Raw genomic sequence first — 17,054 nt, 5'->3', positions numbered from 1 at the left:
TACATGAATTCAGTAATTAAAAGTAGAAGCTTTAAAAAAAAAACCAAAGTATCAGTTTAGACAATTGGTCACAGTGATATCAGGTAAGACCCTCATACTTTGGGATGCCAAGTCAAGGCTGTGTGTGGTGTCACTTTGTTCCCTGAGGAGACAGGACTCTAAGGCATTTCATCAGAGACCCTGATGAGCACGGAAGCTTTGTTTGGCTGTGGACCCGCAGCCTCCAAGGGAGATAGTTAGAAAGATCTCCTCCGTGGCCACCACCGTCAGCACGCAGTAGGGGGGCTGGGCTTTGTAATAGTTCTGCCAACGGGTATTTTGAAAGTAGGTGACTAGTCATTTCCTCATGAGGGAATTAAAATCTGCATGAAAATCCACACATTTGTGAGTTTTTTTAGGAGTTTTTATTCTGAGATAATTCTGAATTGAGATAATTTTAATTCCCGTGTATTAACAGCTATGTTAAATGCCTAAGTGTTTAGGTTATTGCTAGAGTTTTTTAAAGTTCAGAATTCCTTTTAGATAAAAATGTTCTTTGTTAAATATTCAGCATATTTGATCAGAGCTTTCATGGCTGTGAGAGTTAAGATACGTAGAGATTATCTCACTCCCTTAGTCTTAATTTTATTTTTCAAGTTTTACATGTGATTTCCTTTTTTATACTTACCCAAACCAATTTAAAAATGATTTTGTAGAAAATTTCCTTCAATTTTTGTTTTTTTACAAGGATTCTGGGGATTGAACTTGGGACCTCAACACTCTAGCGCCTGTATCTAGAGTTTTCAGTGGGTTTTGAGTTGCTAATGGTATCAGTTTGTTACCTTTTAAGATAAAACGTTTTTTCAGAAATCACCAGTCCAGTCTTTTTTATCAGTGAAAGCAGATTACTGAGGTAAATCACAGGTGCCACTCATGCCCCAAGGAGAAATAAAGACACACAAGAGGCCATGCTTCACTCAAGTGCTCCTCATCCTGGATCTTTGCCATCTTAGAACAAGACAAAGGACGCAGCGCATACCAGTTAAAAATATCCTTCATGTGCACCTGCATTTTGTTAGTGCCACGTGTTTTAGATTTTTATTTGTAATTCTGGAGACTCTTTAAAACTTTCCTGCTACAAAAGTGATTTTTAAGGAGCATTTGTGATATGTTGATATAGCATGAGAGATTCCAAAGACTGCAGTAAAATATTGTGAACTGTTCAAAAAGAATCTCATTTCCTGGCTCTCTGTTTCTCTTGTACTTTACTTCATGATGACCAGGTTCACAGTGTTTGATTGAGAATGGTTTCCTGTTTCATTGCATGCTTTTGTTGGTAACACTTTATGGAAATGACTGCTGATTAAAATGGCATTTCACAGACTTGGAACAATATTCATGAAATCCTGGTGTCTTTTGGAAGGAGAGTTTTGTGCTACCCACTTTATCGTCATTTCAAGCTGGTGACAAAGGCCTACAGAGATGTAATAAAGATCTTGCAGCTAGGTAAGATATCGGGCTTGCAAATTTGGGAGTGGGAGAGTCATTAGTTTTTAGGATGTGAAGACTTAATCATGTTTTTTGCTTTTGCCTGTATGTAAGTGATAATAGTTAAAATAGTCAGAGTGACGCCTTCCCTGGGGGTATAAAGTAGTTGTCCCTCTGCGTAGACACACACTCACCCGGAGGCCTAGTGTTCTTCTCCAAGAGTAGAGGGTAGGAAAGAGCATGCCTTGTTGCAAACCAGCTCGCCCTGCAGTGGGTAATGGGTTCAGTATTCCTTGGAGGCCTGTGGTGGACTGTGGGCCTGACAATAACTACCTGCCCAGTGAGAGCTGGCGCTGTGTCAGATGATTCGCGAGTGGCTCGAGGCAGTGAGAAGAGCTCGTTGGGCAAGTGCAGGGACCATTTGGGAGCACTTGTCACCTAGACTTGGGAGGTCAGGAGGGACTTCCAAAGAAAAGTACAGCTACTGGGACGACTTTGCTGCTAAATTCAGCCTGAGAAGACAGATACTCACTAGCTCGAAGAATATGCAAACTTCCAGGCTCCGAAACAAATTCCAAAGCACGTTAAGGGTCTAGTTGCCAAGATAATGACTTTGGGGGGTGGCATCTGTGTGTGTGTGATCAGCAGTATGTCCATGCAGAAGTCACTGTAAGGGCGTCATAGTCCTTCTCAGATGTCCCTCTGCGGAGTCTTGTTCTTCTTCTGCTCTTAGACACAAGTGTTTCTGGGAGCCTCGTTCTCAGACTTGAGGATAGAGGGCAAGAAGGGAGTCCCTGCTTGGGGATCCAGGTGCTGGCTTGGCTCAGTGGGCAGACTCTTGTCGCCAGTGGTTATGATTCTCCTGTGAGGTTCTCTGTCCTCTGTGTGACCTGGAGTTGTCTTGCCCTGGGGGAGAAAGGCGTGTCTGAAGAAGATCCTCTTAAAGTAGATAATAATTGTAAAAATGAATCATAGTTAAATGAAAGAAGCCTTTTGAGTCATCTAGTTAGATTAGACGATTTCGAAAGATTGTTGATTATAGGATAAAAGAGCTAATATAATTGAGAAATCAATCTTCTTTACCAGTGGGAGGAAAATCTGCTTCTTTTTATATATATATATATTTATTTATATTATTTCTTCTTGCCTTTTGTCCAAGATAGTTCTTATATTTCTAAAATCACCTTGAAAATCAATCTACTATAAAGAATGATTGTAGGGCTTGAGCCGCACATCACAATTAATTGTTTTGTAAGTCATGCTAGATTATCTGGGCATGATTCATAGATTTAAACCACAAGAACTCCTAGATTTAAGCAGTATGTGATTATCCTGTTACATCACGGCTTCCGGAGCAGAGCCAGCGAGACCTGTGTGTGGCTGCACCCACACTCATGCTCACTCGCTTGCTCTCCTACATAGAAACTGTTACTTGTTTCTTTTTATTATGGGAAATAATCCAGTTCTCTGTTGTTTTTTTTATTTGAGAAGTAATCAGTTCTTTGATTGCATAACTGAAAAAATAAACTTGATTGCCTTGACTTATACTCTAATCAAACAGTTTTAGTAGATCAGAATTGAAATTGAGACTTATCTTTCCGTCATTGTCACTCTGATAAGCAGTAGTTTTATTGGCAGTATTGTGATAGCAGCAGGAAACTTGAAATAACACGCATGGGCCTTGCTCCTGGGACTGCGTCAGAGCCCCCTGTGGACAGGCGCGGGGTGCTGTGGCTCATTTGGGCTGTGGTTGGTTGGTGCCAGACACAGGACTGGACTGTCCCGAGTTCACACCGTGAGACTCGAGGGTGCTAGGGTCCTGGTGATGGTTGTGATCCTGGGGCAGCACAGGGACACCAGTGTTGTCACTCTAGACTCGTTTCCACGGACACCCATAAGTAAGTGAAGGTGGCTCTGCTGTGGCATTTAGTGTCACCCTGGAATGCGTTGGTGCCTGCGGGTGGTTCGCAGCGCAGCCCCAGCATTCCACTTCTTCACACACGCCAGCGTGGTGCTTCCACAGTGGGGACGAGAACGTGGATAACTTGCCCCCCAAGAGATGTCCATCTCGGGTGAGCTTCCCAAACCCCCACAAGGCTTCGGCATCTGCAGAACCTTCACTGTAACTGAGGGGCTGCAGTCGCAGTCTGCCCAGAGCCCAGCCTTGGCTCCACCTGACTCACACGCCGTTATGTGGACCCTTTCCTACACCTCTGGCCTGTTAGGGTAGTCTGTGCACCTGCCTCTTCCAGAAGGCGGTGCTTATCCCTTGAAGTTTCCCAATGTTGATCCTGATTCTTTGGGGCAGGAAATCCGGCTTTGCCCCCTAAGTACTACTTAGTGCTTACACTGGACCTTGCCCACGGCGCTACGCTCCCTCCAGCTGTCAGCTTGTGGCCCATTAGTCACCTGGGAATAACAGGAGAAGGGATGGGAAGAGCTCTCTGGTGACTTCAGAAGTCCTGCTCGACCTTAGAGGGACGAGCCTCACCTTCACGCTTGGCCACAGGTCACATGTGCAGGTCACTGAGTGCTCGTGTGTGCCTCACGGCCCAGAATCGGCTTCCTCTGGCTCGGCAGATCAAGCTGACTTCACTCTGCGAAGACCCTTCCTGGACATTTGGCTGCCCTGGGTTTACGAAGGGGTCCTCACCTGCTTCTGTGAGGCGGCCGAGGGTGATGAGGGGGGAAGCTCTTCAGGCTCGGTCTTCCTCCCGTTCCCCTGGGAGCCCCTTTGTCGTCCTGCCCCCGTGGGTGGAAGAGTTGTGACACCGGGTCTCCTATAATACACGCCCGGTGACTCTTTTCTGTCGCTTTAGATAGCAAACAAGTTTTCTCATCCCTTCTAGTTGCAAGAGGAGTCTAACTTCAGGACTTAGAATGCTCACTTTGAACTTACTTAAAAAGCCCCCCTGGCTTCCACCGCCTGGGTCCGGCTGCTGGGAAGCCACAGGGAGGAGGTGGCCCCACTGCTGCTCCTGTCACAGGAGGACCCCTGGCTCCCAGAGCAGCCCCTCCCGGAGCCACCCTGGCTGCTCTTTGCTGCTGTACCCGTCCTCGTCCCTGACAGTTACAGCTTCCAGGGCATGGGGTTGCCCCTTCCCCGAGCTTCTTTCAGATACGTGTTTGGTACCCGTCTTGACTTCAGGGCAAATGAACGGGAAAGTGCCTCTTAACAAGCTGGCACAGCGAGCAGTGACAGCCTGGGGCAGGCTTCCTCTGTGTGCCACCACTAGGTCCAGCCTCCTCATCACGTTTCCCGTGCACCGTGACCCTGAGGGGCAGGGAGAAAAGAGTGTCCGGAAGCCACGTCAGTAGCCCAGGGCCACCGTCTGTGCTCTAGATGGTGCAGCCTGGGTTTGACCCGGCTCCAACCCAAGTCTGGGCCGCATCTCCATGGAAATTGTTATAAACGAAACTACATCGAGTCTGAGGTTGGCCTCTGCAGTTCCTGGTGGATGGTGGGAAGTGGTGGGTGTGGCTGAAGCACGTTGGTCACAGGTGATCATTGCTGGCCGGCACTGAGGGCTTAGTATTCACGACACTGGCCTGTTTTGTACATGTCGAGAGTTTCCTTTATAAATAACGTTGCTTTGTTTTGTTTCCTGCAAGTCTGGGTTCTTCACCACTTTATGTTTCAAACTTAAATTTATCCCTTGTTGTGTGGAAAACAAAATGTGCGTTTGGGCAGTGGTATGAGAATGTTGGGGTAATAAAAACCTGTAGTTTTCTGTCTGTCCTCTCTGTTGTCCAGGCTGGTGGGAACCTGACTTCCGCAGACACTTGGAGTCTGGCCACTAGCAGCCCAGGTAGGGAAGCCACCCTAGGCGTCTGGCTTGACTTCAGACAGCCAGTAGCCCTCCGGTCAGCCGATCCCCGAGCTCAGTAATAGCCAGCTTCTCAGCAGTGACTGCTTCCTAACCCTTCCACAGCTAGAACTTGACTAGTGTGAAAGAAAGAAGGGGTCAGGGCACCAAGCACAGGGCTTGGGGTTGATCTTCTTTACGAAAAACGGATGGGCAGGAAATTGAGGTCTGGTAAGTTCCTTGCAGGAGCTCCAGATGCTGATGAGGGCGTGACGGGGATTTCTGTTTAATGTTTACACTCTATTTATTCCAGTCAGCTTAGCAAACACTCAAGAAAATGGAACTGTAGAGGGGATAAGATACAACTAGACTAGCAAGGCTGAAGTCGAAGACTGTCTGATATTGATATTCATCTTTATTTAATTTTCATGCATTCCTGGCTTGGAACATTCTGAGGAATTGTTACGCCTTTCAACTTTTCCTCTGTAGACCACCTGTGGCGCTGTCCTCGGTTCACCCAGCAGGCCCCCGCTGGGTTGCCGTACTGAACTGGGTCCTGGACCAGCAGTAGTTCTAATGGGGGGGGGGGCACAGAATCATGCTGCAGGTTTAAAGAATGATTTCTTGTTTTACTTGTAGTAAGAAACTCAGAGGAGAAGTATGGGGAGTGAAAGGGTAAGCCAGGGAACCTGATGGGCTTAAAGCATTGGGACACGTAGCCACCTACAAGGGGACCCTCTGCTTTATCTGACTTCCTCTGGAGTGCGTGTTGCCTGGCTGACGAGCTCATCTGTTAACTGGCTCACCCCACTGTGTGTGGGATGATCACCTACTCAGCAGCCGTTCTGTGCAGGGCGCCCAGGGAAGTTAGAGCAGTAGCAAGGAATTGACCAGGTGGATGGTGTTGGATGCGCGGAGCCTGAGCACTAGCAGTGACACTTGAGATGGCAGTCACTTGCCAATACCTCGCAGACCAGGGGGGTGTCGTAAAGAAAGGATGACTGAGTGGCTCACAGAGGGGGAGGTGGGTTTCCCTGGGGGGCAGGGAGTGCTCTGCAGGGTAAGGGATTGGAATTGGGTTTGGGGAAGCATGGTGCTGGGTCACGGAAGATGCAGGGCAGTGTGGTCATTGTCATGAAGAGCGTGAGGAAGCCCAGAGCAGCACGGTGTTTTTCAACAAAATTTATCTTTTGGAACCAGATGATGGAAAGCCATATGCCTTCCGATCTGAGCCTTTGCCCTGCATCCTCTACATTCGTTGGTAGTCCCTAGTCGTTTAGAATTATGACTGTTTCTTTAATGTTATCACTGAACTCCCAGCTCCCCGGCAGGAAACGGTCCTCGTTCCTGTTCCTTCCTCCTGTTCTAAGTTGGTTTGAGCTTTCTGTTTCCTAATGAATCCCCTATAGCAGTTACTTTTCTACGGCTGGAACAGTCGTGGCATTTCAGTAAATTCAAAATGGGTGAGATAAAGTCACGCAGTGAAGCAGGGCTTCTCTTAGTGTAGCCGACCGTCACACGCAGACAGCCCCAGGGAGGAGCTGCTGCAGGTGGTGGGATGGGGACTGCCACCGGCCACCGGGTCTCGGGGTTCTGTCCTCGGGCAGAGCATGTTCCTTTCAGTCTTGTCCCTTCCTTAGGGTGCAGGTCTGTGTTCTGAATGTCTTCAGTGGCACATTTTTCCCCCTTAGAAGCCACATACCCTCAGTGCGGGTGGGTTTGCCCTTGTCCCAGCGCAGGAGGGTGTTGCATGTGAGCGAGAGGGGAGAGCCAGGTCCTAGTCACCCACAGACCTCCAGGAGGCCTGCCAGTTGGGGACGTCGTCAGCCACAGACGTCCAGGGTGCTCTCCTGGCAGGTTTGGGGCTACATTTATATACATATAATTCTTTTTTTGTTGCACAAATGCACTATAGGCTGCAGCATTTTCTGCATGGCTTATATATAATAAATTACCTTTTAATTTCCACAAATGATTAACGTTATTCGACTACAAAAAAAAATTTCTTAGAATATTTTTAATGTTAGTATTCTTTGAAAATTTCAGTTAAATAGTGTTACCTTCAGGGGTGGTGATGGCACAAAATAAGCTGATTTCTTATGCTTTTATAACGTTTGCATTCTACTTCTGTACTATTTAGGGTAGGTTTTATTTCTGCAGTTTGTGAGCTGAGCAGTGCAGGAATTTTAGGAGGTTAGTTTTTTAAGTCAGGTGGGTTTTGTTGTTGTTGTTGTTGTTGTTGTTTTAATTTGATCTTTTGGTAATGGTGATTCAACCCAGGGGTACTTTACTACTGAGCTATATCCCCAGCCCTTTTTATTTTTTTATTTTGAAACAGGGTCTCTCTACATTGCAGAGGCTGGCCTTTAATTTGTGATCCTCCTGCCTCAGCCTCCTGAGTTGCTGGGATGACAGGCATGCTTCACTGTTCCTGGGTTAAAGTCAGTTTTGAGATCTTTCTTTTTAGGAAATAATTTTCTGCCTACTTTTTAAAGTAAAAAGGTAAAGCCATGAAATTGTATATGTTTAAGACAAATTTGGGGGAATAAAGAAAGAAATCTTTTATTTATTTGACATTAGTGGATCAAAGTTCTGTTGTGTATTAATATTGGGAATTGAGGAATATTTTTTGTGTTATCTGGAGAACATGTAAGAATTAATATACAATCTGGAGTTTCTTTAAGAAATTAATACTGAAAATGTGGCAAGTAACAGACATGTATTTATTCAGCAGACACGAACGGGTCTGTTCTCTGCGAGGCATTATAATAGAATCAGTGAAGAGTTCATAAGGGTGTGCATGTCTTGGTCTCGGCTCATGGAGTCTGTTGTGGAACAGGAATGAAAGGACGAAAGATAAGATACAAAACACTATTATAAGACACAAAGCAGACAGTCGCTTAAGAAAGCACTGTACTTGCCCCCACTAGTCCAAATCCACCTCCGTGGCCCTTGGACTAAGAATTCAGTGGTTAAAAGGGAAAGAGTGTTTGTAACCCATGAAGTTATGTGTGGTTCGTATACTAGCGCCCATGAATAAAGCTTTATTGGAACACAGTCATGCTCGTTCACGTGCGTACTGTCTGTGGCTGCTTTGTGGTTTCACAGCAGGGTTCCAACAAGTACTACCTGGCCTTCAAAGCTAAAGTCCTCCCCTTCCAGCTCTTCACAGAGTAGCCGCCGCCCCGTCTCAAGTGGATGCGCAGGTCAGAGCAGCAGTTTCCGTTGTCCACCCCATCGTGAGCCATGGCTGACCCTGTTGCTCACAGTTAGGAGGCGCATGCTCAGGAGCCCAGCTGAACTGGGGAGGCGCGGCCCAAGTGGGCCTGTGGAGCCAGTTCAGTTTTGTTTTTTTTTCCCTTGGAGGTGGGGGTGTGGTTAAAGAAGCAGAAGTAGTGGTCGTTGGTGTGGACGTCTGATAAAGGAAGAGGCTGTAAATGGCCAATAAGAGCCCTAGCCCAGCTGAGCCTGCGTCAGGGGTGGGCGGCCTACTCTGTGTCTGCTCTGGAGCCTCTGCTCTCACACCCTTGTGGACCTGCCGGTTTCCAGCCGCACAAGGGCTGCACTAGGGCTCTGTTCCTCCAGGCCCAGCGTGCGCCCATGTCTCAGCCCTGGGCAGGACCCGGGATGAGGTCAGGGGACGACGAGGTACCTTCCCGCGTCTCAGGTAGCTCATGCAGGAAAGCCGTGGGAAAGCCCAGGAGGGTGGAGAGGGTGGGCCGTGGAGCTCGGGACCACTCCTCGCTCTGCTCCAGGAGGTGCTGTGTGTGCAGGGAGTGCCAAGAGGAAGCCGACGGCACAGGCTGCTGAGTGAGGTGCCAGTGGCACCTGGCACCTTCCCAGTGTTTGGGAAAGTGGGGGAGTGGTACTGCCACAGGAGGCACTAGGTAGAGAGACGTAACCGGTTCTGTGTCCAGGACGCAGCACCTCTGCCCATCTGTCTGGGGGCCTCGCTGAGAGAAGAGAGGTGGGAAAGATGGCCCTGAGCCCCTAGGCGCTCGCCAAGGAGATGGGGCGTTAGGGGAGGTCCGCCAGCGTGTGTCACCTGTTGATGGACCCGTGGAACCCAGTCCATCTGGCAGCGGCACTTAGCATGGAGGTGAGGCTGGTGGCACGTTGAAGGGAGCAGACACTCCTGTCGGGACCTGAGGTAGCCGGGGACAGGCAGTGTGGCCTGGAGGAGGAAGGACATAGCCCAGCAGGTAGCAGGCTGGAGGCAGGATGGAGTGCCAGGATCCTGGGTCCCATGAGACCTCTGTCCTCGTCCCCCTTGCCACATGTGTGAACACCTGCGTGCTCACTGTCTCATTTTAAGTCCCAGTGAGTTCTGAACAACTGTGTCTCCGTTTGCCCTGTGGGAACAGACTCAGATTAAGTCCAGACAGGCGCCTGCAGGCTCCGGCTACATAGCTGGATTTTAAAGACCGTCTTAGATTGTCAACTTCTGAGCCTTCTACGTACTGTGTAAATGGGGATTTTTTTGCGTGTTCCGCCATGACCTTGGATGCCTCCCTCCTAAATTAGACATGCTACCATTCGGTAATTTTCTTTTTCTTTTTCTTTTTCTTTTTTTTTTTTTTTTTTTTTTTTGGTGCTGAGGATTGAACCACTTAATTGCTGAACCCCATCCCCATCCTATTTTATGTTTTATCTGGAGACAGGGTCTCACTTAGCCTCGCTAAGTTGCTGAGGTTAGCTTTGAACCCGCAGTCCTCCTGCTGCAGCCCCTGAGAAGCTGGGATCACAGGCGTGGGCCACTACGCCTGGCACAAGCACTGCTTTGACAGGTGGCCCAGGAGGAGGCTGGAGTTGGTGTCAGGGCTGTCCTTCCAGACCAGCGGATCCTACAGGGACTGCTACTGCAGAAAAGGCAAAAAGCAGCCTTGGGTTCCGTTTCTTTTATTTTGGTGGGGGTGGGATGGGTACCAGGGATTGAATTCAGACACTTGACTGCTGAGCCACATCCCAGCCCATTTTTAAATTCTATTTAGAGACAGGGTCTCGCTGAGTTGCTTAGGGCCTCATTTTTTGCAGAGGCTACTTTGAACTCGTCATCCTCCTGTCTCGGCCTCCTGAGTATTACATTTCTTATGTGAACTTTCATGATGCAGAGATGTGAGAAAGTCGGATAGCCACGTTCTTTCGGGGGTAAGTATCATAAGGGAAGGAGTCATGGAACTTCTGCTCTGCCTGTGTCACAATGCAGTAACCGATAGCAAGTCCTCAGAGCACAAGTGACATGACCAGCAGTTTGGCCAGGTACATTCGGAGTGAGGCATGTCCTCGGGGGTAGATTGACCCACACTTTATTGAATAAGGTCACACAATTGCAGGACAATGTTCTGGACCAGGGAGGAAGGATGAACTGTCATGTCCCTTCAGCTCAGAAGGTGGCGGATGCTGACCCTGTGTGTATGGCACAGCGGCTGCAGGTCACACGTTCCTGGTTTCCACTCCTGGCTGTGATCTGGGCCAGCTCCTTCAAAGTCTCCACACTCATCGTCCTCTGATGAGACAAGGAAGAAAGTACCCACCTCCCAGGCCTGATGACGTAACGGACGTGAAGTGCCCTCTGCAGGACACTGGGTTGCTTCTGCCTGCTGTCACAGGGACCCCACGGCAGCCTGGGAGAATTGGAACTCTGTTCCCAGAAGTAGTGGCCGATTGAGACCTGGGTGGTAGCTTGGGATTGGTTGAGATTTGTTGATTCTAAGCAAAGGGAGCATCTACACAGGCTGTTTGCTTCATGTTAATTTTGTCTGTGAATATAGGAATAATAAATATAATCTAATAACACGGGAGTACTTTTCAGTTGCTGTAAGACTCAACTAGTCCTTAAAATAGTAGCTCATTGCTTCAAGTATGTGTTTCTTCTTACAACTCAGAAATGTAAAAACTTGAACAGCATCTGAGAAATTTGAGAATTTAAAAATCACACAGATGGAGAAGCTTTTTTTTTCCCTTTCCTTTTTTGGGTACTGGGCCACACCCCTAGCCCTGAGAAGCTTTTTTTTTTTTTTTTTTAATGCTGACTTTATCATGTATATCTGTGTTACTCACTGGGGACTTGATTTTACTCTCTGACCTAATGCAGCCTGATGCTAAAGTGGGCTACCCTGCTTTGATTCTCTTAATTTTAATTAATTTGACACAATGTTTCTAGCTTATGAAAATTAATGTTAAATAGTCCTTAGGATCCGTTTTGGTCATAAGTTCTCATCAGAACCCAGGAGTCCAGCGAGGTGTCTAAGTTACATATGTGAAGATGATGGGGAGGTCGGCCTTCATTCTGAGGTGATTTATAAATAAGGACCACGCTGTGTTTTCCTTGAGGTCTTTAGAATAACCACCTGCCTTTCCTCGGCCTCCTGGGCCTCTCCTCTCGTGCAGTTCCGAGCTGCCAGGGCGGAACGTGGTCCCGGGGCCTGGTGCCGGCTGCCGTGGGTGCCAGCAGTTGCAGAGAGATGTGGAGCTGGTGGCCGGCAGGCCTGTACCTGAGTTGGCTTTCAGCCAGCTGAAACATCCAGTGCCCTGATCTCTTGTGGGGATGGGAGCCATTTCTTAAGTGCCTCCAACCAGGAGCCGGTCTGTCGGGAGGTGACTGCCAAACCTGGTCTGCCGAGAGGGCTTTGGGTAGCCAAAGGATGGCCGTTGACCGCAGCTGCGGCTCGTCTTCATGTTGAGGCATGTGACCCTGCGGTGCCGCGTCTGCCCAGGCAGCAAAGCACGCTGCATTGACCTCACCTTCCTGTGACAGCAGAGCCAGAGGCTGTGTGCACCCCCGTGAACCGCCCCCGGCTTTTAGGGACGCAGTGTCTCCTTGTGTCGTCATTACGTTTCCACGTGTTATTGTTAGGTCCTTTCCCTGAAGTCAGCCATCTGTGCCTCTTGTCACTTACAACACAGGGTGCTAGTGTTAAGTGCCCTCCTAAGGGAGTCCGGGGGAGCCACTCCTGGGAGCTGGAGGCCAGCTGGCTGGGCTGGGGACCTGTAGTGAGAGGACCTGCCATCTCCGCAGATGCCTCCTTTTTTTCTGCCTTGGACCAGGCAGTGACCTGCCTGAAAATGTCACTTTCATGCAGTGCCTTTGAGCAGAAATAACTGTCTTAGATTTGGGCCTTAGCAGTTTCTTATGCTCCCAGGACGTGTGACAAGCTCGTCACTAGATAAAGCCCCCTGGGATCCAGGGACTGGGGCATCCCCGGAGGCTTCTGGCACTGGTCAGGGGACAGCCCCGAAGAGGGCCAGCTCTTCCTTGGCCAATAGCTGCTGGATGAGTGGAGAAGGCCTGGGGACCTGCTGGGGCAGTCAGTGCAGAGGTCAGAACCCCCTCCCCCACCCTCCTCTCCCCACCCCCACAACCGTGGCACACCCTGGCCGTGATGCCGCAGGTCCCTGTGGAGATGGAGTCGGATCACAGAGCAAGGCAAGTGCAGGGCGGGTGGTTTAGAGTCTTGCTCTAGGTTGTCAGCTGCCAGTCGCCTGGTTATCTCTTACCGTGTCTGTTACCAAGATTCTGAGAGCATGGTTCACCAGCTGCTCAGGAGGCAGAGGCAGGAGGGGTGCATGAGCCCAGGAGTTCTGGACCAACCCCTCTCAAAAATACATACATACATACATAAATGAAGTGATTTTAAATGCAGATCAAAGTTTGTAACGATTACTATTATTATCAGTGTTTCAGTGTCGGCTTCGTAGTGGAGCATGTCCTGAGTTTTCCAAACTCTTTCTTGAGGATGATTGCGCAAATAATGGGGAACGTTGAAGGATGGCCAGCTGCCCTCCCCTCGCAGGAGGGAGGGGCAGTGCCCGGCTTTCGAGCTTGCTCAGTGACCCTTGAGGCCGGTGCTGTTGATCCCTATCGTCTGGGCACGTGCACGTTTAGGATTTCTAATGTCTATTTTTCATTTTTGAAGAAATAGGGGTCAGAACATGCACATACAATGCAATTTTTTTACTTTAAAAAACTTTTTAAAAATATTTTCTTCCTTTTTTTTTTTTTTTTTTTTGCTGTGCTGGGGATTGAACCCAGAGGTGCTCTACCACTAGGCCCCATCCCCAGCCTGTTTTTATTTTTTATTTTGAGACAGGGCCTTGCTAAGTTGGTGAGGCTAGCCTTAACTTGGGATCCTCCTGCCTCAGCCTCCCGAGTTGCTGGGATTACAGGAGTGCGCTACCACATCTAGTTTATTTCTTGTTTTTTGTTATTTGATATTTCCCTTTATCTTGACGTTTCTTTTCACTGTTAGTACTTCACTCTTAGGGGGGAGAGTTGAACTTGTGCGAGGCTCTTAGCAGGAGTGAATCTGCTGAGTGCAGGTCTGTAATTCGCTGGGCCGTGGGTCCTATGAATGAGTGACGTTAGCACCACACTGCTCTCCATGAAACTCTCCCTGCGGTAGGGTCTGTCCTCAGTGCCCACGCCCAAGCTGAGGCCTCTCCCCACGCTCTGCCAGCTGCATCGCCCCCCCCCACCCGTTGCGATCAAGGGACAGGGTCAAGGGAGGAGGTTATCATGAAGCTAAGCTTCGCTCTGCACCTCTCCTCCCAAAAGGAGAGAGGGAGGAAGCTGGCCAGAGGGAAAGCAGTGACACGGGCCTGCTGTGCTGGGATCCTCTCTGAGCCGCCCACTGTGTGTCTGAATGGGACAGGGGCAAGAAGGATCACCATGGCCAATGGGGACGCGCCTGGAGGGTGTGGCTGGGTGGCCTGTGACCCCATCCCTCTCATGGCGCTTGATGGCAGGGCCTGGGCCGCTGCAGGCTTCCCTCGGCCCTGGTCAGCGCTTCTTCAGCAGAGTGGCAGCTCTTTCAAGCTGGCTTGCTAGTGTGGATTGTACTAAAGTGCTGTGTCGTCATCTCCTCATGGTTCTTGTGAAATCTAAAAGTCAGATGGAAATGCAGTGGACACAAGGCGAGGGGTTCCCTGAAATCCGCACAGGCATGTTCACGCTTCGGGGCAGGGGGACCTGGGGACGCTGTGAGCTGGAGTCGCTGTTCTGCAGACAGAGGAAGTGGCTCTTACCTCAAGGGTAGTAATTTGCCCTGTGGTTAATAAATTTCAGGGGACGCCATGGAGTTTGGAACACCTAGGGAACTGTGGGGTTGTAAGAGGCTCCCTTTGTACCCGTTGGTTGGATTAAAATAAGGCTCATTTAACAACCTGGAGGAAGTAATTAGGGTGAACAAGACTTTAATAATTGATGGCTCTTTTTCAAGTGATGTTCGTCAGCTCATTTCTCAACTAGTGCTATGATGTTTTAGTTTCAATCTAAGTTTTCTTCAATTTTTTAAGGTGAAAACTTTTAATAGTTCTAGGTAATTCCTTGATGAAAAATGTTGCCATAAGAGTAAAGAAGTTTGAAAGCTGAATTTAATTCTCTGTTATTTTGAAAGCTTGGGTTGAAAAATACTATCTAGTTAAAAGTATGATGCGGAGCTGGGGTTATAGCTCAGCAGTAGAGCACTTGCCTCACACTTGTGAGGCCCTGGGTTCGATCCTCAGCACCACATAAAAATAAGTAAATAAATAGAGATATTCTGTCCATCTTAAAAAAAAAAAAGTATGATGCTCTGGCCAGAGCAAACGCTTATAATCCCAGCGGCTCAAGAAGTTGAGGCAGGAGGATCACAGTTCAAAGCCAGCCTCAGAGCCAATCCCAAAAAAGCAAATGCCGAATGTTTTCTCTGATATAAGGAGGCTGACTCATAGTGGGGTAGGGAGGGGGAGCATGGGAGGAATAGTCAGACTCTAGATAGGGCAGAGGGTGGGAGGGGAAGGGAGGGGACAGGGGGTTATTAATGATGGTGGAATGTGATGGACATTATTATCCAAAGTACAGATATGAAGACATGAATTGGTGTGAATATACTTTGTATACAACCAGAGATATGAAAAACTGTGCTCTATATATGTAATAAGAATTGTAATGCATTCCACTGTCATATATTTTAAAAGAAAAAAAAGCCAGCCTCAGCAGTTTAGAGAGGCCCTAAGCATCTAAAAAAAATTTTTAAAAGGGCTAGGATGTGCCTTAGTGGTTTAGCACCCCTAGTTCAATCCCTGGTACCAAAAATAAATAAATAAATAAATGTGATGCTCTTAAATAGCCATTTAGTTTGGAAAACTCTCCTTTTGTTTAATTGACAGTTATATTCCGTAGAATTTTTATGATTTTTATGATAGCTATGATTAATCAACTGTAACAATAGAGTGTATTCATAATCCTTAAGGAAAGAAAGGGTTTGGACCTAATATGACTGGTATTTTTTCATATACTAAAGGAATATTAAAAATATTGTTTAGAAAAAAATGTTCTTAAGAAATGATTAAAAGTCTAAGTATTATTCCTTGGTGTCTGAATTTCTCAGTTAAAAATATCAGGTGTTTTTTCTTTAGGATGATTTGATTTTCTTCTTTTTGTCTTTCTTCACTTGCCTTCAGGGAAAAGTGCAGTTCTCAAGTGTCTACTGGATATTCACAAAATATTTCAAGAAAATGACCCTGCTTACATTCTGAACGACCTCTACATCTCAGACTACTGTGTGTGGATTCAGAAAGCCAAGTGAGTTCTGTCCACTGGACTTTTAGATGCTCTCATTTAGAGTAAGTTGGAACGAGGGAGAGTCGCAGGTAGCACTTCAGAAGTGGCTGATCAGCAGGGACCTTGGTGCGTGTGCTGGGACAGGAGGGAGTGCCGATGCCCAGGAGTCGGTTTTATCAGAAGAAGCTGGCCCTGGCGTGACCTGGAAGGTGGGGATTAAAATGAGCTGTGGAGCCGTGGCTTCGAACTGCGCTCCTGGCTGCCCAGCAGGATGGCTCCCGACAGCATCCGACCTCCGTCCCTGGTGTAAACAGTGGGTGTGAGCATATGTGTGCTGTGCCCACTCACTGGCGTGTGTAGACAGTGGGGATGCACACCAATCAGATCTGATCTCAGTGGGAAACGCATCACCAACTGACCACCCGACTCCCGCTGGTTTTCAGAGTCCACATTTCAAAGTACAAAAAATATTCAGAGCCTAAGAGCAGGGCTCCTGATGGCCTATACATCCAAGAGTCTGAGCCCGCAGACGGGTTCCAGCGCTTGGGAGGCAGCATTTTCAAAAAGTGTTTACCATTTCTTCAATTGAGGGAGCGTGGTAAATAAAATTAAATTTAAAATGCAGTGAAATTCACTTAGTGGGGCATTCTCAAACATAGCCAAGTATCTTTTTCACACCAAGAGGCTGTTAGCTGAGCTCTTGATTGGAATGGTTCCTGCGTGCCATAGAAATCGATGGCACGACTTCAGTCATGAATTTTTATTATTACTGTGATTGGTCAATGAATACTTTAGTATGGTTTTGGTTTTTTGGTACCAGGGATTGAACCCAGAGGCACTCGACCACCGAGCCACATCCCCAGCCCTGTTTTGCATTTTATTTAGAGACAGGTCTCACTGAGTTGCTTAGCGCCTTGCTGTTGCTGAGGCTGGTTTGGTTTTTAATGTCCGCTTTGACTGTTGGTAAGTGATCATATCACAGAGTGAAAGATGGAAAACCTTGGCACTGTGTCTGTTGTGTGAAAAGTGCTGCGTAGGGATCCTCACACCTGAGCAGGCAGGCGGGAAGTCTAGGTTTCACCAGAGGGAAGGTCAGATCTTCAACCACTGAGGTTATGATGGCCTGTTGTGGACTCTCCTGCTGATGGAACGCATCAGACACCTGCTGCTGCCATTTCCTGTTGCTTCTCTCATTTTCATAATAAAATGAAATTGAAATAGTCTATCTGTGGGGCGCG

General features: G+C 48.0%; 1 protein-coding gene across 4 annotated transcripts in view; it reads left to right on the top strand.

Moving 5' to 3' along the window:
* The window catches only part of SHQ1 (SHQ1, H/ACA ribonucleoprotein assembly factor), a 67,718-nt gene that overhangs the window by 30,122 nt on the left and 20,542 nt on the right, over positions 1 to 17,054 (top strand). For all 4 annotated transcript variants that reach the window (XM_081276247.1, XM_081276249.1, XM_081276248.1 and 1 more), the window contains 2 exons: positions 1,362 to 1,485; positions 15,717 to 15,837. In XM_081276247.1, coding sequence (XP_081132373.1) covers positions 1,362 to 1,485; positions 15,717 to 15,837 — 245 coding nt within the window. The remainder of the gene's footprint in view (positions 1 to 1,361; positions 1,486 to 15,716; positions 15,838 to 17,054) is intronic.

The sequence above is a fragment of the Spermophilus citellus genome (assembly GCF_964194105.1).
Source record: "Spermophilus citellus genome assembly, chromosome: 19".
Classification (NCBI taxonomy): domain Eukaryota; kingdom Metazoa; phylum Chordata; class Mammalia; order Rodentia; family Sciuridae; genus Spermophilus; species Spermophilus citellus.
Note: the sequence above shows the minus strand (reverse complement) of the source record. Positions and strands in the feature narration are given on the sequence as shown.